The following is a 24,739-nucleotide window of genomic DNA, read 5'->3' as shown; positions in this document are numbered from 1 at the left end:
TAAAGTTATTAAGAATAATTTAAAATCTTATAGATCTATAAAATCCTTTCAAACCATTTAAATTTAAATTTTTCTGATATAAATTCATTAAAATTAAAAAAAATTAAACTCAAAAATAATATTAAAAAAATCATAATATTCTTACATAATCTCTTTAAAATCCACAAGATTTTTTAAGTTAAAATAATCTTTTAAAATCCTAATACAATACACCTCCTTATCATAAGTTTAGGGACTAAAAATATAATAAACCCATTACTTTTCTTAAAACAAAATGAAAGGTATTCTTTTACTTCATCATAAAAAAAGACGTGCTTTAGGCTGAAACAGAATTCCGAAACAGAAGAGGCTAAAGACATTGGTATTCTTTTATCTTGATTAAACAAATAAGTGGGGTAAGTGTTTGTTTAAAAACTAGAAGGGATGTAATTGTCGTTTGAAAGGACCTCTGGAGAGGTGAGTGCAATTTCCCCTAAATTTTATAATGTGGTCCAAGTATGAAAAACCCAAGCAGAAGAGTTTAAAGAGATTGGTCAAACACGATAGAAGAACACACAGCATCAATAGGTTTTACAGCTAAGATATTTTCATATAACCTGTAATAATTCTAAACTGCAAAAAGCATTATAATCTGCGCCCACAGCTAAAATGAGTAGAAATTCAGTAAATCCTCCTTTCCTTAGCCCGCTTCCGGGAATTGCTACCCTTAATCTTCCACTTTTCATTCCCAGCTGGTCGATTTTGTTCTTCAATTTCTCGAACCTTCCGCTTCCTAGAAAAATTAGTTAATGAAGAATAAGTAACCTAGAGAGCATTGGAACATGCATAAACAACTCTCTAATTTAGAGAGGTCTTTTCATATTTAACCAGACAGTAATATCGTTTAAGGCTGTCTTACCTATAGGCTGCAAGGTTTTGATCAGAAAGCAGCTCATCTGCAAGCGTTGCTTTCCTCTCCTTCTTTGTTAATCTGCCTGAGAAAAAGTCCAACGGAGAATCTACAACTGTTCCAACCTGATCATATTCAAAATTTCAAATGATAAAAAAGCTGTCAAATAGAAATTCATATTTTGATGGAAGAAGTAATAACACTCAAACATATGCTTGTGTGATCAAACATATGTAACCGAAAACCTGCCTGGAAATATTTGGGAAGTGTCTTCGATTTGGAATCACCTTTCTTGTAGTGCCGCTTTGGATCAAGGGCAGCCCTCAACTGTAACCATCAACGTACAGGCTTGTTAATGTCCAAGGATAAGAATTGGTGCACAAAACAAAACTAGCAGCTTAACACAAATTTAGAGATACATTCAAATCTCTGCATGTGCGCAAGACTTTTTTTTTCTGATGTTTTTAATCCGACTCAACATTTGTCACTGCATCCTCAAATGAACATAGCCATTGCATGAGAGTTTAACTTGAAATTTTATACAATAATATACATCATTGCATCTTATTTCACCACATCAAGGAAATTTCCAGAAGAGTTCTAAGGTAACACTGTAACATGATATAATTACGAATCAGGGCTGACAATTATTAATTGGTTTTAAATGGGGTAAAGGAAGCAGCAAATACTACTAATCATTGAAACATACAGCATTAGCAACAAGCAAGAATCTAAATTTACATCCTACATAATCCAAGTCCCAGACAACGAGAAGGTTTCTTATAAAAGCAAAAGTAAAACATAAAAAGGACCTAAAATTTTCATTCCAAAACAGTAATAAAAATTTAAATCCTAAATGTTCCTCCATTACCATATCACTTGGAGAAAGCAGAATCATCTACTTTTGCTGCTTTTCACTTTCATTAATTCTTTTCATTTTGAATATAATTATGTATGTGTATGTTATTACACAATCCAAGCTACTTTCACAAAACATCATATTTGACCATATTCAAAAAACCTTGAAGAAAGAAAGGTAGAGATGTTAAAATTCAAAAGCACCTTTAATAACTTCAAATCTTTCTGCAACTCAGGGGTGATGGTTTGGGCCGGCATATTGAACCTGACAGATTAATATAATAAGATAATTACATTTTATACTCCAACTTAAAAAGCAAAAGAGAAACCATAAGAAAAGATAACTGCAAAAAACAGGTTACTATCACTACATCCAGCTAAGCTGTGCAAAAATGAATAGATAAAAAACCAAAGAAAAAAAAAACGGCCATGCTAGCAAACTTGCTTGAGAGAACAATATGCTCATTTGCATACCAATTTTTCCCAGCAGTATCTTTAGCTTGCTTTCTCAGTAACTTGTTTAATTTTCTGGGATCGTTTGGAGGGACGAAAAGGCCATCAACCAGTTCTGAACTGGATTTCCTAACAGTGCTGCTTGATGCCTCAGTTTGAGGTTTGGTATGAGACCCATCAGTGGCTTTGAATGATGATGGAATAGGCAACTGTGGTTGCCATGATAACCCAACAACTGGTTTGTGTGCTGGCATTCCTGAATCAAAGTCAATTGCATAATGAGATCCCAAAAATTATATCTAATAATCACACACAAGAAGAATAACAATCTCAACCACATATGCAATAGGAAGCACTTCTCATATTTGTGTTTAGTTTCACAAAAAAACAACTTTGGAATTAAATAGAAGTTAATGGTGGACTATTCATAATTTGCGGTAGTGTCAAATAACTCCCAATAATATGAGCATACAAAGAAAATTCCAATGAAAAACATACTGTAAAGGTTTGAGTAAGATGCACAAAACAAAGAAATAGACGGTGCATTACCTGAGATGTGTTAGAAAAAATAAATTGATTTAAACAAACCAGTAATGCAAGAAACATATGCAGTTGAGAGAATAAGCTAGCCAGCTAGGTAAGTAAATCGTATGAATAACAAAGGGACAAGCTAAACCAATGTTATCAGACTCAGACCAGTCATTGACTTGGTCAGTGAATCAGGTCACTGGTCAGGAGTAGACCCGATGAGTCAATAGTTGACCCACATGATCTGGTCTATAATAAAAAATTCCAAATAATTCATAACCTGTAAACTCTTTATGCTTAGAAAAAAATAAAATCAAACCATACCTTAAAAAATCTCAAACTATGCTAAATCCAGTAGTCCATTGCCAAGACATTAGTCATAATTAAAGAAATGACAAGGTTTTCATACAAAAGAAAGTCACACATAGAGTTCCAAACAAATAAAGTTTCAAACGTGATAAGTTCCAAACAACTACAATAGCAAATAATCTATTTATGCCCAAGGAGTCAAAGTGGTGTCATCAAATTCAGGCACTCGTATTCAGTCTTCATCCAAGAAATCAGACCTTTCCCCAACCATGATGATTTAATTAACATATTCAGATTTCAAAGGCACCGTGACAAAAAATATTAAGATTTCATCACCCTACACATGGATGCATCCCTCAGACACAATAATATGCATGAAGAAAAAGTAATTATTGTGATTGCAGTAGTAATTGCTCATTATTAAAAAAAACGGATTAATTAAAAATTATCATCATTTATGAATTGTGAATTTCCGAACAGATGACAAGACTTAAGTTGGAACAGCGTCTCAAGAACTCAGCCCTAGCAACAAAAACTATGCCATTACCATTTCATACTGACAAAGTCAATGATAAAAGGGATTGCACGCCTATAGTAATCTTGCACAATAACAACCACAATCATGAACAAAACTACACAACCACCGAGTAATGCTTTGCAGGAACAAAAATCAAGGCAAAATTGAATTATCAGCAATAAGAAATGCTTCATATTTCACCATAAACCTCATTAAACAAATACCTCAGGATGAGATTCCCAGAAATCTCTTAGCCGTACCCGAAACAACTTCTTCAGCGACACTCTCCCACGTTGAGGGGGCAACTTCGCGCCGGATTATGACAGTGCCACCAGTGGAGGCGGTGGCTGGCTTGCGATGTGAGAGAGGGAGTGAGCGTCGAGGGTTTTGAGTGAGGGAGGGTAGTTCGACGTGTTGTGCTGTTTCCCCCCAAATCAAAACGACGCCGTTTTGGTGAATAAGGAAAAAGTACAAATAATTTGCGTGTGAAAAGAAAAGCAAAACTGAAGCTCTTACAACGGTGCACACAGTTATACTAGGCTCTAACCGAGCCAGCCCAGTGAAAAAGAAAGGAACCCTAACACACACTACTTGGGCTACAAGTACGTGCTAGCCCAACAACAAAAAGAACCTCTAATTAATTAACTAACGTTAATTCAAGTTAACAATTGTACTTAGTTATTTGTATATAAACATAATTTCTATACTAAGCATAAATTTTTGAAGTTAAAAAACATTATTTTATTTATTATTATTATTATTTTACACTAATCATATTACTTGAAAAAAATTATGTCAAAAAATAAATAAATTGATTTAATTTGACCATTCTCCGCCCAAATTTAAAGGACTCGAAACTTCTTTCAAAATTTGGTTTTACTGGAAATAATTACATTAGTAGTTGGAATTAATACTCTTTAGATCAAAATATAATAGGTTTTTCACGGTAGGAGAAAATAAGAAAAAAGGGAGAATGTTACACGATATTGGCATGTGCGGATAGTGTAGATGATTATATTTGAATTAATAGAAGCATTACAGTAGAAGGTTTGTAAAAAGGTGTGAATCTGATGTTTGGGACTACATATTTGATAAGAACTAACAACAATAACATTAAATGTCTACTATAAAATGGGGAGACACTTGATTTTTCTAGTATGTTAAGTTCAATATTCACTATATACATTAGAAGGAAAAAAATTGTCTTATAATTTGGAAAGGTAAGTTTTCTCAAGGTAATCATGCTAAACATGCAAGCATGCTTTAAGTAATTGTGTTGCAAGACTTGTGGATTTAGTGTGCTTTTTATAGCATTACATATTCAAACAATGGCATTAACAAGTAAATCATTAACTCCAATATGTATAATTATGTTTTGAAAGCATAAGCTCCCAGAGTGTAACATACAGAAGTAAAAATATATCCAATTTTTTCCGGAAAATTTTTTGAAGATAAATTGAATCTAACTAATAATGAGCTACTGTAATGGTATATATCCTAGATGAAGTAAATACTATCTCAATGTCACAAAAAAGAAAGAAAAATATTTTCCAACAATAATATAAAGTAAACTTTCAGAGTGTTTCAAACTTAATTTGCAATTATATGTCAACACATATTTAGTGTATGGATGTAATCAAGCATGTAATATACATATATCCTATTGCATAATGTGATTGTTAAAAATGTCAACACACATGTTAATTTTGATTATTCTTATGATTATTTAGGAAATGATATGTCAATGAGTATTTTACGGTCCTCACCCCAACTTTACAACATACCTAAAAAAAGACTAATTCTTTGTCAAAAACAAAATATATGAATAATTGATTTCAAGCAAAATTAGTGAAATATATTTGAGAAAATTTCAGATCAATATACAAGAAATTACTCAAATAAAAATATTAGTTAATAAGAGAAATATGAATAATGAATATAATTTTATTTTCAAAATTTAAAATTAAAAATACATACATCTAATTTTTTAAAGAGATCATATATATGAATATTTATATTCATGCACCTACTTTATTTTCGATCTCATTTTTAATTTCGTTTTTCTTCTAATTTCTCTCTCTATTATATCACTTATTAAAAAAAATTACCTTTTCTCTCTTATTTTCTTTTATTTTTCCCTTATTTTTTGTCTTTCTTTTCTACATCTTTCTACTAAAAATTGACATTGACATAATGACATTAAACATTTTTTATCGTATAATTACTAATTAATTTTTATTCTTAACTATTTATAATATAATTATTCTTTTAATGTCTTAAGTTTACAATTCATCCATGATAAATCCATTGTGAGAGGGATTGGAACATGCGATAAGTGAGACTTCTGGGATATGTTTTGTGTTATGACTTGCGGGGTGTATGGTTAGTGGGGGAATACTTAGTTTATAATTTGTTAAGTATAGCATTTTATATACATTACTGTAGGTTACAGGATATATATAGAGTAGCTATGGTTTCTTTTGTAAGCCAGAAACAGTGTAAGGGAGGGTACGTACCCCTGTACCCATAATACCCCTTTCTTAATACAATGTCTTTTGCTGATTAAAAAATAAAATAAAATAAAAACATATTTTGCCAAGATTCATTTTGATTTCTACACGGACAGATGAAACTGAAAAAGCGTGCTAAAAATGATCAAACACATGAAGCAGCACTTAAATATGATTTCCTTACACTTTTCTATATCGGCGGCGGAACTTTTCTAAACTCACCTCTTCTATTATTTGTATATTAAAGGAACAGTGACTGATATTGTGTAGTATTTTTAAATTTTCTTAATATCTTATATATAAAAAATATGTTATAATTAAATAAAAAACAAAACAATAATGTGACATTTTTTTATTGGAAAAAAATATATATTTTTTCTTATTCTAACTCTAACACAACTCAAGGACATGCATGAAGATAAAAGGAATGTCGACCTAACGGCTAACTCTTTTATTTTTCTTCTTTCTTTTTGGTGACCGAGAATGTCAGGTGTTAAAAACGTGTGAAAGGGACACAGCCAGCCCAAGTTTCTGTCTAAAACTGTTTTCATAAGTCGAATAACTCGTTTCTGTCCACCTTATCTGTTTCTTTCTTCATATGATTCACTTTTTTGGTATAATATTGGGTAATGGCTATTAATTAAGTTCAAATTTATGACCTCATGTTATGATCACTTCTTTATGAAAATTGTTGAATGTGCATCTTATTTTTTTGAAGTATATGGGGTAGAGTGATGAGGGAGAGAGAGAAAGGTAATATAATATGACAAATGATATAATGAGAAATAAAAACAGAGATAAAAAATATAAAAAAAATGAAATAAAAATAAATTTACAATAATAATAACTCCTCCGTTATTTCCCTTAATTTTCCCTAGCTTAATCCTAAATCAACTTATCATTTGCCATTCATTTTTTTGTAGGTCAGGTACCCGATCATTGTTTATATTGTTTGTTGCCTACTTCTATATGGAAGAGATGAAAAAACAAAAGAAAAAATAATATGGAAGAGAAAGTTGTGATAGTCCTATGTAATTTTTTTATTAAATAATCCTATATTTTACACAAGTTAATTACAGCGATCGTCATGTATAGCAGAAATTGTCATTATGAATGTGTATTAGCCTTGTCAACTTAATTTACATTTCAACACATTTGCCCAAAAAAATGTTAGTATTGACTCGGTGCACGTATAACATCATATTTATAACTAAATTCTATAATAATCGTAGTATCAATGACGTGAATATTATAGAATATAAGATAAACTCAAGTCAAAATGTAATATTACCTCTTGCCAAAAGGGTACTACATATGTATCCGGCTCGTCGTTTCCTCAAGGCATGTCATTGCCACATAATACTTTTTGGTTTTTTAAATCCACAAAAATCATCGGCTTGAGTATATCTCACCATGAACTCAATTTTAATTATTGTTTCGTAAGCAAACTTGTTGTTTTATTGATTGGACCAATAACTTGTTCATATTCCGTACTTGATTAGATATGCTTGTTCAATACTATTGTTTATTATTGTTTTTTTTTTATATTTTCTTCATTGTTTATTTAAACTTCATAAGTGCATCCCGAACATATTAATTATAATTTATTCAATGTGTGTGCTGTAAATGGATTTGACTCACATCAATAAACCAAAATATCAACAATAATTGAAGTATTAACGTGTCACATGAAACAACGTGTGGGCATATATGAAAATCAAATACTTAAGTTGTGTTTAGATAAATTTGTCTATAAGTATTTATCGAGATATGAGACAATAAAAAATAAATTAAACTTTTCTTATAAGTTAAAATTAACTTATACATTTTAACTTTTATCAAATTTCTTTCATTTAAGTTCTCTAAAAACTGAGGTGCATTAGTTAATTTAAACCTACAAAATAACTATAATTCATTTTATTTTTTATTTAAATTTTCTTCTCAATATCGAGTATGCAAAAAAATATTCAAACAAAACCTTAATCATGCAACAAACTATGCATATGTTTAGAGTTAGATGAAATTATTTTAAATTAACTCTAATAAAAATATTTTGAATTATTGAATTTTTAAAATTCATATGTATGTTAATTTCAATAATACATTTTACAATTAAACATGCTTCATGACCGTGATAAGAATTGACTCTAATATGAATTTTAGTTTTTTACATCTTTCTTTTTTGTTACATCTTTTCTTTTTACATTTTCCATAACATTTTTTTATTATTTCTTTCCTTTCTTTCTATGTATTTATTGTTTCACCTATTTTTCACCCCTTATAAAATGTGAAACTATTCAGTTTTTACTCTTTAAATTGTAAAAAGTATTAATATTTCATATTACCTGGTGATAAATTATTTCTTATTAATATTTAATATATATATATATATATATGTGTGTGTGTGTGTGATTTTTAGTAAATTTATAGTGATGATTTATAATTTAGTTACTAATACTAATAATATCAGTAACAAAATATAAAAACTAATCTCAATTAATACATAATTAGTTTTTATATAATTGTCACAATATTTTTATTACTAAAAGCATAAAGTGCTCTCTTTTGTCAGCAGTTATATATTCCCAACAACGGCAATAAGCTTGACCAATAGCTATAAACGTAACTCCAATTCAAGGTTATTATTAGGTTGATGTTACGTACAAGATATACGATTGATTTAATAGATAAAAAATAGAAATTTATGAAAAGAGTTAAGAAGAAAAATTAAGCATTTAAATTCTTTCGCGAGTGTTTTTAACAAAATTAAAAAAATCAATATTTATCAATAAAAAAATTAATCCCGTGTATATTAACTTAACTATGATGTGAGAAGAAGTGTTCAGTGGCTGAAATATTAATCAGATGCTCGGTTGCTCCTCTCTGGCTATAATGCTACATCACCAAACAATCACTTCTCCTTTTCCTCCCTAAATAAAGAAAGACAGGATAATGATTAATTAAGATGTAGCAGATAGGATAAGTACAGAATAATTAAGATTATTATCACTTGTGGGCATGACATCTATACTCTATAGCCGCCCTCTACCAACATGTTGTAGATAACTCCACAAATTCAACCGCTTGTTTTAACTCCAATCACATCAATATACAATATAACTTTAAAATTATTATATCATTTTATAATTTTTAAAATTTAATTATTGTTAAATTAAAAAAAATTTCACACAAATTATATATATAAAATTTTATATTAATCTAAAATTATATTTTATTTTATTTATATAGATTAAAATCAATGAAATATAAAATATTTTAAAATATATTAAAATATAAATAATTTGATTATTTTGTTGTTACTCAATTTCAATAAAATATGACAAACAATAAATATAATTTAACACTCAGATCAATAAAAATCGCATTCTATATCAAGTCATACAAATTATATAACTTTAATAATATTATATCATATTAATTTAAAAATATTTATTATTTTATTCATATATATTAAAAATAATATAATATAAATATTTCAGAATATAATAAAATATAAATCATTTTATTACGTTTTTGTTGTTGTTCAATTTTAATATTGATGATATTAATAATATGTAAATATAATTTACCTCAAAGATTAATTAAAATCACATTTTATATCAAATTATAAAAACCATATAATATTATCAAATTTATATTAGTGTAATTTAATCACTAGATAATGTTTTTTTTTTAATTTATCATTGGATTGAAAGTTCATTTTTCATATATCACATATACAAAAATTTATATTAATAAAAAATTATTTATTATCTTATTCGTAAAGATTAAAATAGACTTAATATAAATATTTTAAAATATACTAAAATATGAATTATTTAATTACTTTATTTTGTTATTTAATTTTGATAAAATTAGACACAAATGATGTTTGTAATATATAAATATAATTCAATATTTAAAAATCATATTTTATATCAAGTTATAAAAATAATGTAATAATTGTTATATAAAATAATTTAATCTTTTATATATATATATACCCTCATTTACAAAATAAATAAGATGTTTTTTTAGTGTAACATCGATTATTAACTATGACAAAAGAAGGAAAACCTGCAAATCCATTCATATTCGTTTTCAGTTTTTTACTTATAAATAGTATGTTTTGATAGAAAGAAAGAAAATACAATGATATATTTTTAATATTTATTTGATCAAAGTAAAATGAATAACGCTTTTTAAAATATTTCTCCCTCTCCTCTTTATTTTAATTTTAATTTTAAACTTTTTTTCTCTTCATTTTCTTTCGGTCAAATAAATAAAAGATTACGGCCATAAAAAAAATAAAAGATTCCTATTTATTTAATATTATTGTTATATAAAAGTCAAAACTAATAAAATAACTTATTAAATAAATTATTTTTTATTTAGATTACATATATTATTCATGTAGATCTTATGTTCCCACCGAATAAGATTATTATTATTTAAACAATTTTTTTACATCATTTGTAATATTGTATATAAGGTAACTATTGATTTGAGTGTTTTTAATTTTATTTTCTAAAAAAATAATATATATATATATATATATATATATTAAATACTAAATATTTAAAAATAAAAATTATTTTTTTAAAATTAAAATAAAAAATAAAAACAGAAAATAAATACTCAAACTAAACTAAGTGTCACCTATTTCCTATTTCTCATTTGTTTTTGTTTTTTATACACACGTTTCAAAATGCACTCTAAAATTAAAGGAACAGCTTTTCTTTATCTCAAATTTGTGTCGAAAAACATTTTTAATAATTAATTTTTATAAGAACAATTTTCAAATTATTAATTGAGGCGAGTTAGTTGCTCTCTCTTTAACTAATAAACTCAACAGAATGTTTTTGTCAGCATTATACATACGGACATACCCAATCTAACGCTTAATTAAAATTAAACGTGCTCTGATGGGAAATGGCCACTCTCTCTACCTCCTTTCCCTATACATTCAATCAAGCATGAATAGGATGCCAGATCAGTTTGTAAAGGGTTATTCTATTTTAAGAAGATATTTAATTTTATGAATTTTTTTTTTATCTATTTTCATTACATTATTCAACTATTTCACTACTTTTTTTCTCATTATATCTATCTCCCCAACTTGTAAAACAATTTGTAAAAAAAAAAAACAATTTGAGCTCTTATAATATCTACCCTACTCATTTCTACTAGTGTCTCATGCATTAATAGGAATTTAATTTAATTTTGATAATTTTAATTTGTTTTACATAAAAAAATTCTCTGTTAACCTATTATAAATATATTAGTTTATTCAGGGATAAGTTACACTTATTAATATATTTGATATAAAATAAGTTTTTAAATAGGTTAAGAAGTTATATTATACTTTTAAAAAGATTAACCCTGTTAGAAGAAAAACTTATAACAAATAACATATCACGACTTAATTCTTAATTAAATTTCTTAAACATACTAAACTTATTTAAACAAAATCATATTGGGTGAAGCCTACTTCCACGTCTAATATCGTAGAAAACAAACTATATAATTTAGTTAAAAACTGATTAATTAATTAATTGGGTAAATTTCAATTAACGTTATTCTCTTTTCAATTTCCATTCATTAATTAATGACATGTACGTACACTTTCCGCGAGTACTATATATATATATATATATATATATATATATATATATATATAGAGAGAGAGAGAGAGAGAGAGAGAGAGAGAGAGAGAGAGAAGAGAGTTTTTATAGAGCTGACCATAATTTGAGAATTTTGATACGTTAATTTTTTAATAAATCAAAATATGTTATTTTTTTTCAAATTAATTATTGATTATTATTTTTTAGAATTTTAAAATTATAACTTTTTAAAGTAAAAAATATGATTAAAGATAATTTAAAAAGTATGTATCCTAAAATTATTTTAGTTACTTTTAAAAAAATTAAAACCTAAATCCCAAAATATTTTTTTATAAAAAGTGTAAAAAATGTTAGGATTCAGACTTCTAAAATTATTTTTAATCATATTTTCTAATTTAAAAGAGTTGTAATTTTAAAATTTTAAAAATAATAATCAAGGACTAATTTTAAAAAAATAATTAATGAGAAAATAAAATATAATTTAATTGGTTAAAAAATTAATAAAATTCCTAAAATTATTGAATCACCGTAAAAACCCTCATATATTGAATAAAATTATTCTGAAAAGTGAAAAGTACCTAATATTTTTTGTGAGTATAGTCAAAAGGTACTTTGAGTCTTTGACCTTCGGAAGACATTTGCCTAGTTGGTAATTAATTAGCATATAACTATTAGCCTTTCCACCGCTTCATCCTTCAACTTCAGTCTTCGACAACTCTATCTTTCTTTCTCATTCGGCCAAAATGGCCAAGAAGGTTTACCCTCAGGATCCCACTTCCTCTCCCTGCATGTCCCATGGACCAGAAACATATACCCTTTGGATGAAATCACTTATTCTCCACTCTAACGGTTGCACCGTCTATGATTCAAATGGTGTCATCGTTTATCGCGTTGATAACTATGACACAAAGGGTAGAAGACACGTTAACCTTTTGGATCTGCGAGGCAGAGTTCTCTGTACCATACACAAGGTAATTAATTAATTAGTTGTTGGTATTGCATGTGTCAACTTTGTAAATTATTAAATTAAATTAGATCATTCAATACGGTTTCAATTAACTTGTTCTAATTTCGACCATATACTTACTTTGCAGAAACTACTTGCTTTTGGACGTTGGGATGTCTATAGAGGTAGTGATAATTCTAACTTCAAAACCCAGGAGAAGCCGTGGTTTCAAGTTAAAAGATGTTATAAGATGGTCACAAGAAAAATAACGTGCCAGATTACAGTGGAGTGCCAAAAGTACTGCATAAAGAAAATCGGTGGCAAAACAACATTTCAGATTGTCAACATAGATGGAGACACGGTTGCCGATGTACGCAATAATTTCCTTTTTCCTTTTGTGTTCTGATTCATTAATATTGTGATTTTTTCAAAAATAATAAATTAAATATACATAGTATTTCGACTTTGGTGTTGAGATCTAAAGCTTTGCCTGAAATGCACGCACCACATTAATATTGATCATTAATATATATAGTATACTAAAATATAATGGAGGAAAGTGATATTTTGCCTTGATTTTTAGTTTATTTTGACAACATGCAGGCAAAGCAAAAACACTCGTCATCGGGAGTTGTGCTGGGTAATGATGTTCTAACGTTGGATGTGGAGGGCGGAATAGATCATTCTCTCATAATGGCTCTTGTCATTGTGTTCGGATTAATCTGCGGCAGAATGTGATTTTGTGAATAGTATCTCTCTCTATATATAATATATATATTCTGAGATCAGCATACACTCTCATGGCTTCGCTGTATCTGAAACCTGATTATGTAATCCTCATCGTTGCTTTTCTAAATTTTCTCCAAATAAACAGTTTTGTAGACCGTATTTGACTTTATTTTTATTACTGTACATACACAGAAGACTGTGATGAGTTCCGTTAGGAATTCGGTATTATAGTGAATGGTGATGAATTTGGATACGTTTCTCTTTTCTCATATTGTGTTTATGTTCGGTGTAAAATCACGAAAGGCACAAAACTAGATGAAAAACTTGGCCTACCATCCAGTCATCTACTATATATATTCATTTTAACAAAAAGGTTATTTAAGTTACCTAAGTAAAAATAAAATTAAACAATAGAAGATTTGGTGCAATTAAGGGATTGTACTAACCACCTTTAAGTACATAAGAAAATTGCACTAATCATCCACTTTAATTAAGATTGTTTAACTCCATTTGTCCTTCAGATAAATTTTAGACAATCTTTTCATAGAAACAATAACTTCCACACCCTAGTTTAGTGACAAGTAAATAGTTGACTAAAATAACCTTTTTTTTTGTCTCCTGATTAAAAAAAAGACACATAATTAAAAAGTAACTTATACTTTCTATTATTATTATTATTATTATTATTATTATTATTATTATTATTATCTATTTGGAGGAAGGGATGGGGCCGAGAAAAGAATAGAAAACAGAGACAAGTGATTTGGTCTTAATTAATACGATCACTTATTTGTAGATGCATATGCATTTGAAACAAACAAACATGAAACATTTAATTTTGTGCAATACAATACCATACACCAATTCAATGGAAGATTTAAAATTTATAAAAAAAAAAGTGGCACTCAAACCTTTTTATTCTATATACACATATATCTCATTGATCAAAATTGTATATTCATTTTATTTTATATATTATTGTAATAATACAATACATATTAGAAATCTGATTGTAAATACAGATTATTCCGAGGAAAAAATAGGTGAAACTTATATCCTTTATTATATATAAGTTTCTTTTTTAACAATCAAAGAGGAATGTGTATATATATATATATATATATATATATATATATATATATATATATATATATATAAGTACAAGAGTTATTCTGACACATATACAAAAGGTGATACTTCACGAAAAAAAAACAATATCAAGATTCAAGAAGAGATACATTCTAAAAGACTAATACACCATTCTAAAAGTAACAACTAGAAGTTCCTGCCTTAGCTTTGAACTATGTACATGGCCGAAATTTTATAAGATCCAGACGAAGGAAATCAAAGGAATCGTTTTGAAATAAGATACTATATATATATTACTGTTAGAGGTATATAAAACAATTACACATCAACTGTAAGAACCATACCATCACATGCCAAAACTACATCCAAGCCTTTTTTTATTTACCTCTGGCTTACCAAAGCCTCTATTTTACTAATAATGAACACCGGTATTACATGAAAAAACAACAACAAACCAGGCCCAAGCGAAAAAACTAACATAAATGTGAGATAAATTTAATATAATACAAATTATAATGTTTTGTATGGAAAAAGATCGAATGTGAGTGAAAATATCTCAACTCACACCTGCAGCCCCTTCATTTTAGATTCTAGAAGTACTAAAATGGACAACAAACTAGTTTATACGTTGAAAATTAATTGAAATTTAGTTTGGTTTGTGATTAGTTTTTCTCAAAATAATAATGATGATGCATGGAATAGATTTAATTTTCAAAAAGGTACGTACAATGCCTTGACTTTAGACGTTGATTTATAGCTTAACAGATATTAATCACAACGGAGATATTTATTAGGGAAATGTTTTGTGAACACTGTTAATCTCTCATTTTATGTTTAGAAAGAGAAAAAAATAGAAGAGAAATGTATCAATAATAATAGATATAAGTGAAACAAAATTTGTATGCACACAAACCTAATACTACAATTAATAAGTAATATTATACGAGAGAAAAAAATAAAATTGGCAGATATAGAAAGTATCAAATAAATGTTTATAATTTTGAAGAATTTGTATTTCAAATTTCTATTTATAATTATACTTCAAAAATTAATTTACTATAAAAATAAAACTAAATTTAAAGTGTTATTTTAAATATAACTAATTTAATCAACAAATCATTAATTTAAGTGATACTGTTGACTTAAAATTAAAAAATATAACTAATTTTAAAAAATCATCTAAATCTACCAATCAAGAGCTGGGAACACTGATGTTGACCAAATATTTAGGGTTACATACTCTTCTGAAAATTTGATACGTGAAAGATAAAGCGGTGATTGATTGAATATTCCATCGGTGGGAAGCCAAAACCGTCTCATCAGGTAAGAGCATGCCTGTTTTGAAAAGTATTTCTGAGCCACAGAGCCAATTCTCATCCCGCACTTTAATTGGACAAAATAAGTAAATAATTAATCAAATTATATTATTATAATTTTAATAATTACTCTATTATTTAATAATTTTTAATAAATAATATTTTCTTAAAACTCATTCTTAAATTAATTTTTTTATACGCATATAAATTTTCATATTAATATAAAATTATTTATTATCTTATTCTTATAAATAAAAGATCGACATAACATATATTTTAAAATATAAAAAAATATGAATTATTTGATTTTTTTATTTTTTATTTTTAATAACATTTGACATAAATGATATTAATTATGTAATATATGATTTAACATTCAATCAATAAAAATTATATTTTATATTAAATTATAAAAATAATATAATAAATATAAAAATTATTTCAGTATAATTTAATCTTTACTTGTGTATATATATATAGGTTAGATTTAATATAATATGAAAATAAAAAAGAGAGAAAATATCGAAAGAATGTTTAAAATAAAAGAAAATTCATGTATTGTTATTATTTAATGTTTGCAAAATAAGTAAATAGCAGTAACTGCACGCATCATTGTTTTCACTTTTTTCCTCCAATGCCATATCTTCAGTTTTACATATTTGACAAAATTTTGGCGGTGAGCAAGTTGATTGACAGCCCCCCGCCCCGAATATACACATTCCATCATCTCTAATCATATGCCTTCTTAGATATATGGCAGACAGACACAGAAATTAAAGGTAAAAATATCATTTTACTTACTTTAATTTCAATGAGTCAACTACACAGTAATGTACATGATACTTATTTTTTTTATTTTTTTTTCATTTGTTCATGCCTTCCCCAGCCTTGCCTTTCCTCTGTCAGCCTTAAACTTTCCACGGAACGTTCAATGCCACTTTTTGAAGTTTCAATTTCTGCACATTTTTTGGATGGTATACTGTACTGAGTATTATTTTAATAATAAGCCAGCATGGTATTATTTATATAATATTTATATTCTTAATATAAATCTAGTATTTTTATGTTGGTCTCTAACTTGTTCCAATATTTTTGCTTTTTTTTTTAAATAAATATTTGCCAAAAATATATAAATTATTTACTATTTTAGATTTTTTTTGGATAATGACAATATTGGTCCCTTAATATATATATTAGCAAAAATTTAATTCTCAAAATAACAAATTATGATTTAATTTATAAATGTGTAAAAAATATGATAATTATATCTTATGATGTATGTGCTAGTCCAAATAATAACTTCAAATATCAGTAATTTTACTACAACATCTCACATGATTGTTTATTTACAAGAAATATTGGTTAAACTCTAATAAAAGTAAAATAGCCTTCCAAATCAAAATCCAGGAATGGATAACAAGTAAGAAAAGCATTAACACTCTATAATGTTCATTTTAGGGTGGGGATCCCTAACTAGATGTGGAAAATAATAGTGATCTGATTTTTATACTCTTATGTTGATAAAAATTGGATTACCGAAAAAACACATAGAATTTATTAAGTTTAATAAAATATTATGTTTTAATATTATCATTAAAGTTTATTGTATTTAATATTTAATAAATACTACATTAAATACATATATTATATTTATTAAAACATATTAAATATGTATATATATATATATATATATATATATATATTAAATACATATGTTAAAGCATATATTAAAGACTGTGTTGAATATATATGTACATATAAAGTGGAGAGGATGAAAATGTTTCAAGTACTGTCTACATTAGTGATGAATATGATTTGTACAAGATCATACATGGCATAAGAAGTGAGAGTGATTAGTAGATTCATGATACATCATGGTAGAGAGCATTGAAATGTTTAAGTGCATCCTTAGATTCATCAAAGAAACTTGAGGTGTTATATTATGTTTTGAAGGATTATAATTTATTGTAGGCACTATGTCGATTTAGATTTTGATAATAATAATAAAAAAACTCCGTGTTTCCACTTGCAGGGTGGGTGATAAGTTGGTTATCCAAATTTTAAATTGTTGTAGCTCCATGTACTATAGAAGTTGAATACATGGCAGCTATTTAGGCATACAAGTAATGGTTGATAAAAAAATTCTTCCCAAGTTCATCAAGCTTAAAATTGGGGAAGGCAAAACTACAACAAAACAAGTTAAAGGAACCACTAGAGGAGCATTTTCAGCTCGTAAAGTAAAATAAATGAGAGTTTGTTTTAATATCAATTAAAAGATGCAGTAATGGATGAATACATATGCAAGAGACATAAATTTTAACAATAAAGGTCAGATAAAAAAATTATATCAATAAAAGAACTGATCATTTGTATTATATATTAATAGATACAATAAAGATTAAAGAATATGTATGCTTATAAAAGCAAAAAAGACACAAGAAAACAGCTGATCCTTGTTTACCGAACATGAGAGCAAGAGAGAACCATTGGTAACAACTTGGGCATTACAAATTAACTGATAACTTTGTAAAATGATACCCAATGGGGAACACATTTAGCACTTGGAAGCAAATATCAAGGGCAAGAAAAAAAAATTACATGTATTTTACCATTTTATACATTAATTTATTTGTTAAGAAATGTGTTTAGTTGCTGCAAAGGCCGCTGCTTCAACTATGCAATGCAGGCTCCAAGATATCAGGAGGAACTTATTAGCCTTTCTGGAGATTCCGTACAGTCATAACGAGCTTTTGTCTTTCACCTTCTACCTCGGCAAAATTGAGGCTCATTTCTAAGTATCTCTCTTGCATCTCTTTAAGTTCGCTTTCCATTGATTTGTTTCTCTCCTTCAATGATGTTAGCTCGGTTAATAAGTCAGCAAGAATGCTATCTGAAGTATCCATTATGGAGGTTCCTGCTTCTTTCTCCGGCAAGTTTACGTTACTGCCATGGCCAGAAAATAATTAATAACTGAACAATTCAATGGCTTGAATTCATAAAATTACAAGAGTAACATAGACAAACTGAAAATTCACCAAATTGTTATTAAATTGTTAAACAATGTCTACTTAATGCCATAGGGAGAGAAAAAGGGCATTGAAGGAAAGTAGAAAAGTATTCAGACCTCTTGAATAACAATGCAACCCCAGAGGAAGATGCAGCAGCATTGAGATGCTCAACTGTACTTCTATCCTGAACCACCTGTTTGAAGGGCATGCCAATGTACATTTATTCCAGATAAGTAATTTGCTTCATAAATCAACAATTCAATAATGAAAGTCTAATTTTTCCAAGCAACATTGGGTTAGTAATTCAAACTTCATGGAACAAATGAGCTTCGTCCTAAGAAAAATGGAACTTCAGTTCTCAAAAATATAATTAGAAATCTTTATATTGCAATATGCATAAATTCTAATCACTAACGGGCTTAAAATTCAGTACTGTCTATAAAGTGCACTAGCATTATATGATTATACCTTCTGCAAAGCAATACTTTGGTTGAATTCCTCCAATTTGTCCTCCAGCTCCTCAATTTTGGTCTGGAGTTCCTTTTCCTTCTTCAAGAATGAAGTTGTTGAAGTTTCCAAGGCAGTTTCCTTTGACTGTATCATTCCCTGCCATAAACAATCCTTTTTATTAACATGCTCACTTCAATTACCACAAGTAAATTAATTTTATCCTAAGAAAGCACATAAGAGTAAAAAAAGGGACAGTAGATGAAATTATGAAAATATTAACATTTGGGCATCATGCATTTTTCTAAAATGTCCCATCTCTTCAGACTATTAGTATCTGAAACCTTACCTCAAGTGTTTTTATTTTCTCCCTCAGACTGGCTATTTCCTTTGAATTCTGAGGAACTGAAGCAGTTTTTTTGTTCTTTGGAATATTTTTAGTTCCATCAGTAAGTTGTGCACGTCCATTACTTTCCCTGAACCTCTTCTCGGTGCTGATTAAAGCATCATCTTTCTTCTTCAATTCACCCTTTAGCTGCAAAACTTGCTTTTGTAGTTTTTCTTTCTCAATTTCGTCCTCAGAAAGAGAGAGTTTCAGGTCACTGTACTGAGCTCTAACAGCCTCCAACTCTGATTGCAAGACTCTAATCTCTTTTTCTTTTTTATCCTTAAGATGTCTCATTCTGTTTAGCTCATTAAGTGACTGTTCTGCCTCCTTCTTCAACAATGCAATTGTACCCACCAGTTCATTTCTTTCCACAGTTCCTTTCTGTACGAGTGCCTCAGATTCCTCAATTGATTTTTTCATAGCTTCCAAGTCAGTTCTTAAAATTTCTTTTCCTTCTACTTGATCATGTAAGCATGAAATATCCTCATTAAGCTTTCCATTCTCAGATTTTAGTAACACGATCTCATTAGAGAAATCCCTAATAACTCGTTCCTCGTGCTTCTTCTGATTTTGAAGCTGCTTGGACTTGTCCTCAATTTCCAACAACATCTGTTGTATCTGAACTTTCATCGTATCTATTTGGTTCGAAAGTTGGTTCAGTTTTACCTCATAATCAGCTTTAGATGACTCCAGTTCTTCTTTGACATTATGCAGCTTTTCTTCCAGTAATCTTTTCTGTGCACGCACTTCACTTGCTTCTGTCAATGCTTTCATGGTAGCCTTCTCATTCACATCAAATGTGGTGGTCATTTGCGAGGAGAGCCTTTGGAATTCCTCTTGAAGCCTCCCAGCAGTTTTAGCATTTTTCAGTCTGGTCTTTCGCAAAGCTTCCTCAGCTTGGATGGCTCTTTTCTCTTGTTCAACTTTGTCATGCATCACTGCTTCTAGATCAGCTTCAAATCCTTGTGCTTGTTTCTCCATTTCCTCCTCTAATCCTCTGATATGGCTTTCAAGTGCCTTAATGGTAGCCAGAGAATTTGAGAAGTCTTCTGATTGTTCCTTGAGTTGATCTTCCAGATTCTTGATGTGGTTTTCAATGTCATTCATTGTAGCAGGAGGAGATGAACATTCATACTGCATTTTCAACTGTTCTTGCAGATCGCTTTGCTCCAGCTTATATGCAAGGCCATGGTTTTCCTGCTTCAGTATCTCATAGTCCAGTGCAAGCTGTTCCATCTGCATCTCTAACTCATCTTTGTCTCTCCTATACATCTCTATTTCACCATAGAGGTCTACTATTTTCTTCTCCAGTAAGTGTGTCTCACTGGCTTCAGTGTGTTCCTTAACAAGCTCCTCCAATGCTTTCTGTTCTTCGTCATCATCCGTTTCACATTTAGAGAGGTTTTTCCTTTTCTCTTGGGAATTTTTATCCTGCTCATTTATATAGGAATGGTTAGATATGTCCCTATTTTTCTGCTCCAACATTTCATCCAGATCTTGCACTGCAAGAACCAGTTCGACATTAGATTCTTGCATCTTCTTTAACTGTAATCGGAGATTTGCGTTTAGGTCCTTCTCATAATCCAATTCTTGTCTTATTTCTTCAACAAGAGCATGAAGATCTCCACCTTCCAATTGTGATCTGTTCCTCACTTTGGCCTCATCCATGCGTTTCTGAAAAGACCTGAGATTGTCACATTCTGTCCTGAGTGCTTCCTTTTCCTCTTTCAAGACGATGACTTCTTTCGCAAGATCCTGCCCTCTTTTGCATTCCTTCACAATTTGCTTCCTGAGGGTCTGTAATTCCAAGTCTGACACATTCACCTGCCTGGCCAAAGCAGCAAGTTCAGCCTTGAGACTTTCAATCTCTAAAGGAGAAGGTTGTTGGTTGCTTTCCTTCGGGAGAGAATTATGATGAGAACCATATGTTGAATCATCTGTACTTAGCCTATGCTCCGAACCCGCTGACCAGTCCCAGTGTGATCTCTGATGTACAACATGCATTGATGTTGAGGCATTGAGAGCAAGGTTTTGAGGTTCTGAAGCATGGTGTAAAACTGGGTCTGGAAGAAACCTTTTTGTGTTGAGGTGGATGTTCTTTTTTCTAGGTCCAATTTCCCGGGGAGTATCAAATCCAGAGCTGTCATCAGAACTTGACAATGTCATATCAGAGCCACTAGATGTCCTATAATTAGAACTCAATTCAGCTCTATTGATGATTGCTTTGGCAGACACATCCTGCAAACAAAAAAAGAAATGGATGAATCATGTACTTAGAAACTAGAAAGGACATGCCAGTTTAATTTATAGTATATCAATTAAAGAAATAGATAAATGTGTACTTAGAAAGGACGTGCCAGTTTAATTTATATATCAAAGAAATTTTCAATTATGAAAGCATGACATTAACTTAAATAACATTTGCCTGCACCCTTCTTCCCAAAAGAGGAAAAGAAAAAGTGAGACAAATTATCACATAGGCTGAGACATAAAAAGAAGTGACAAAATTCATAGCCCAAAGGGTGAAATTCATACTTCAGAAGAACAACTTCTACTTGTTTCATCCGTATTGCCGTTGCTTAATTGATTCCTTGAGCTCCTATCATCGGACTTTAGTTTCACATCTTCACATTCTTCTTCCTCTCTGCAAATGTTACCGAACAAGAAGAAACCACATCATCAAAAACTGAGTTGAGGCAAACTCTAAAACCTGAAAGGCAAAAATAACCATGGCAATTCCCCCTTTGTACCTTCGATCACCGTTTTCTTGCAGCCTCTGAATTGATACCTGTTTGTTAAGCACCAAATAAAATTTACCAAGATCAACATTGCTTTAACTTATGTCTTACTCAAACTTTTCATTAGTTTTCCCTGAAATTTCAAGTAACTTCACATCTGGACCACAATTTTGTTTTTTTTAGAAAACAAAAATAATCAGAAAGAGAGCAAATACTAACATGCAAAACAGCATCACAGTGAGAAATCCTGATGGGAAGAGCGACAGAGGAGGGCTTAGTGGCTTCCACATAATCAGCAAAATTCATAGAAACCTCCCCAATGGAACTAGCTTTTGGTAACCCCTGCATAGAGTGCAGAAATTAGATCACATTGACAAAAAGAAACTAATTGAACAATATATGATAGAGAAAAAAAAATCATACCGTTGAAACCAAAAAATGATATATTTTGTCATTGATTTTCCCAGTCTTGGGTTCTTGAATAAACTTAACAGTTTCATAGACCGGATTTTCCCATCTACAAGTTCTATCTCGAACTGTAGCTTTCTCTAATTTCGTAGTTGGCTTTCCAATGTCCCCTGGAACTATAGACAGCACCAATGCATCCATCCCAGATTGAAACACCTGAAATTTCATCACCAAATGCAACCACTCTTTTTACCATCTCATTCCAAACCAAATATAATTCAGCACCATAATAAGTACATCGTCAAAATTCAGATTCTATTCCAAACTCCCATTTTCATTTTTCAAGAAAACAAAAATAAGGGCTAAAAAAAATTGTCTCTTTTTTTGGTATGAGACTACAGGCCCGAGACAACTTATCCACACCTGTTGGTGAAAAAATGGTTTCTCTTTTTAACTCAATTAAAATCCAGAGAAGGAAGAGGAAAATTGAAATTCAGAGGAATATGAAAGTGACCTGGGTGGCATGGAAGTGCAGCTTGAAAACAGCTTTGACCCTGTTCTTCTCGCTTCTCCATCTTGCAGAACGAAACATCTCGTTCACTCACTCCCCTGCAAGTGGATTCCTTCAATGTGGTTCAACTCATTGGCCCAAAGCGAAACAGAGAGAACGTGGAAGGAAGCAGAATGGGAACAGAGAATGAGGGTGATGAAAACTGGAAGCAAACAGAGTAAGGTGGATCTGATGTTATGCTTCGTTGCTCCTCTGTTGTTGTCGTCTCTGTTCTGTTCGCAGCAACGGCTTATAAGAAACAGATGATGACATATACTTAATATTTATATTTATTTTATATATTGAATTGAAGCGGAAACTTCTATTTCTAAAATATAGTTTTTTTTTTTTAACTTCATTAAAGAAATAATTCGGTGAAAAATGTTTTTTTTTGGTAAAGAAGACGATCATGTATTTTTTTTAGTTATATTATTACGGACTTGTGCTTTTATGGGTGGCTAAAGGGACCGGACAATAACGTATCTTCTCATTTGACAATATGTCCATAATACCCTTTATTGTCGGTTTTTTTTTTTATTATTGAATTGAAAAACAACAATTCCTGTGCATATGGTATGAAATGGACTATATTATATGAGAGTTGTTGAATGCTTTTAATTTGAAATATATATCTGGTTAATACTAGTAACGAAGAAAACAAGGCGTAGGAGTAATCCATGGGAAAAGAAAATTTGTCTTGGCCGTGAAAGGGAAGTTAGAGAAATTTTAATTTATTTGGGTCTTTTCTTTTCTTTACAAACCTGAAATCCCTGCTGGCTGTTTGTTTCTAAGAAGTGGTTGATACGGTAAGGAGTAACAAAAATTTCAATCGAGACAAACGAGTAATAAATAAATATGATGGTGCAGTTCGAATCCTGGGTTAAAGGGTCCACTAATCATATCTTGAATGATAGTATATTGAATTAAAACCTGACATACTACTAAGGTACACTGGCTTAGGACATCTACAAAATTAAGGTTGACTCTAGCTCTATCATCCATGGTACTCTTAGATTCAAAAATTGAAAGACTCATATCTCGTGTATAATACTTGGATTTTACATGATATAGTATTAGTTTAGACTTTGAAGAGATAAATATTAACACGACCTCTTTTTTTCACAAAAAGTAAATGTTAGTACGTCGACAAAAATTACTTATTTTGTTTTTTGCGACAATAATCATAAAGAGGGTTTTAAGTAATTTACAATAAGAACTTAACAAATATTTGATAATTAAAGAATAATAAATGTTTATAACTTCATTATTTTTATGTTCACATTTAAATCTTTAATTAAGTAACAATTAATACGAGAAACATCAAAATATAAATAAAATTGACCGCACTTTAGTATTAAAGTTATATTTATTTAATGTAATTTATAATTAATTTAAACAATAGTACTATTATGTAACAAAAAAATAGTACTAC

At 29.4% G+C, this 24,739-nt stretch overlaps 3 protein-coding genes across 3 annotated transcripts; 1 reads left to right on the top strand and 2 right to left on the bottom strand.

The window, feature by feature from the left end:
- Nucleotides 1-529: 529 nt before the first annotated feature.
- On the bottom strand, nucleotides 530-4,054 carry LOC100793132 (rRNA-processing protein fcf2). Its single transcript, XM_003517415.5, has 6 exons — nucleotides 3,779-4,054; nucleotides 2,222-2,456; nucleotides 1,952-2,012; nucleotides 1,139-1,216; nucleotides 899-1,014; nucleotides 530-772 (listed from the first exon to the last, which is right to left on the bottom strand). Exons 2-6 carry the CDS (start codon nucleotides 2,452-2,454, stop codon nucleotides 661-663), a joined length of 600 nt encoding a protein of 199 aa, XP_003517463.1. The 5' UTR covers nucleotides 2,455-2,456; nucleotides 3,779-4,054; the 3' UTR covers nucleotides 530-660.
- Nucleotides 4,055-12,370: 8,316 nt separating this feature from the next.
- Nucleotides 12,371-13,616, top strand: LOC100815833 (protein LURP-one-related 4). Its single transcript, XM_003516647.4, has 3 exons — nucleotides 12,371-12,659; nucleotides 12,783-13,004; nucleotides 13,238-13,616. Exons 1-3 carry the CDS (start codon nucleotides 12,432-12,434, stop codon nucleotides 13,370-13,372), a joined length of 585 nt encoding a protein of 194 aa, XP_003516695.1. The 5' UTR covers nucleotides 12,371-12,431; the 3' UTR covers nucleotides 13,373-13,616.
- A 4,502-nt stretch (nucleotides 13,617-18,118) lies between these two features.
- Nucleotides 18,119-23,682, bottom strand: LOC100792602 (myosin-11). Its single transcript, XM_006573706.4, has 9 exons — nucleotides 23,272-23,682; nucleotides 22,773-22,973; nucleotides 22,569-22,691; nucleotides 22,362-22,399; nucleotides 22,147-22,255; nucleotides 19,573-21,849; nucleotides 19,245-19,382; nucleotides 18,893-18,969; nucleotides 18,119-18,711 (listed from the first exon to the last, which is right to left on the bottom strand). Exons 1-9 carry the CDS (start codon nucleotides 23,347-23,349, stop codon nucleotides 18,480-18,482), a joined length of 3,273 nt encoding a protein of 1,090 aa, XP_006573769.1. The 5' UTR covers nucleotides 23,350-23,682; the 3' UTR covers nucleotides 18,119-18,479.
- Between the last annotated feature and the right edge of the window lie 1,057 nt (nucleotides 23,683-24,739).

This window comes from Glycine max, chromosome 1, assembly GCF_000004515.6.
Source record: "Glycine max cultivar Williams 82 chromosome 1, Glycine_max_v4.0, whole genome shotgun sequence".
NCBI classification, from domain to species: Eukaryota; Viridiplantae; Streptophyta; class Magnoliopsida; order Fabales; family Fabaceae; genus Glycine; species Glycine max.
This window is presented reverse-complemented; position numbering and strand designations above follow the sequence as displayed.

What these genes read in the sequence shown, in the direction of transcription:
- LOC100793132 (XM_003517415.5), bottom strand. Translation starts at nt 2,454, where the DNA reads ATGCCAGCACACAAACCAGTTGTTGGGTTATCATGGCAACCACAGTTG. An exon ending in GATACTGCTGGGAAAAATTG is followed by an intron (nt 2,013 to 2,221) that starts GTATGCAAATGA and finishes TTAATCTGTCAG; the next exon opens with GTTCAATATGCCGGCCCAAA. An exon ending in AAGATTTGAAGTTATTAAAG is followed by an intron (nt 1,217 to 1,951) that starts GTGCTTTTGAAT and finishes TGATGGTTACAG; the next exon opens with TTGAGGGCTGCCCTTGATCC.
- LOC100815833 (XM_003516647.4), top strand. Translation starts at nt 12,432, where the DNA reads ATGGCCAAGAAGGTTTACCCTCAGGATCCCACTTCCTCTCCCTGCATG. An exon ending in TTCTCTGTACCATACACAAG is followed by an intron (nt 12,660 to 12,782) that starts GTAATTAATTAA and finishes CTTACTTTGCAG; the next exon opens with AAACTACTTGCTTTTGGACG. An exon ending in ATGGAGACACGGTTGCCGAT is followed by an intron (nt 13,005 to 13,237) that starts GTACGCAATAAT and finishes GACAACATGCAG; the next exon opens with GCAAAGCAAAAACACTCGTC.
- LOC100792602 (XM_006573706.4), bottom strand. Translation starts at nt 23,349, where the DNA reads ATGTTTCGTTCTGCAAGATGGAGAAGCGAGAAGAACAGGGTCAAAGCT. An exon ending in ATCATTTTTTGGTTTCAACG is followed by an intron (nt 22,692 to 22,772) that starts GTATGATTTTTT and finishes CACTCTATGCAG; the next exon opens with GGGTTACCAAAAGCTAGTTC. An exon ending in CAAGAAAACGGTGATCGAAG is followed by an intron (nt 22,256 to 22,361) that starts GTACAAAGGGGG and finishes TAACATTTGCAG; the next exon opens with AGAGGAAGAAGAATGTGAAG.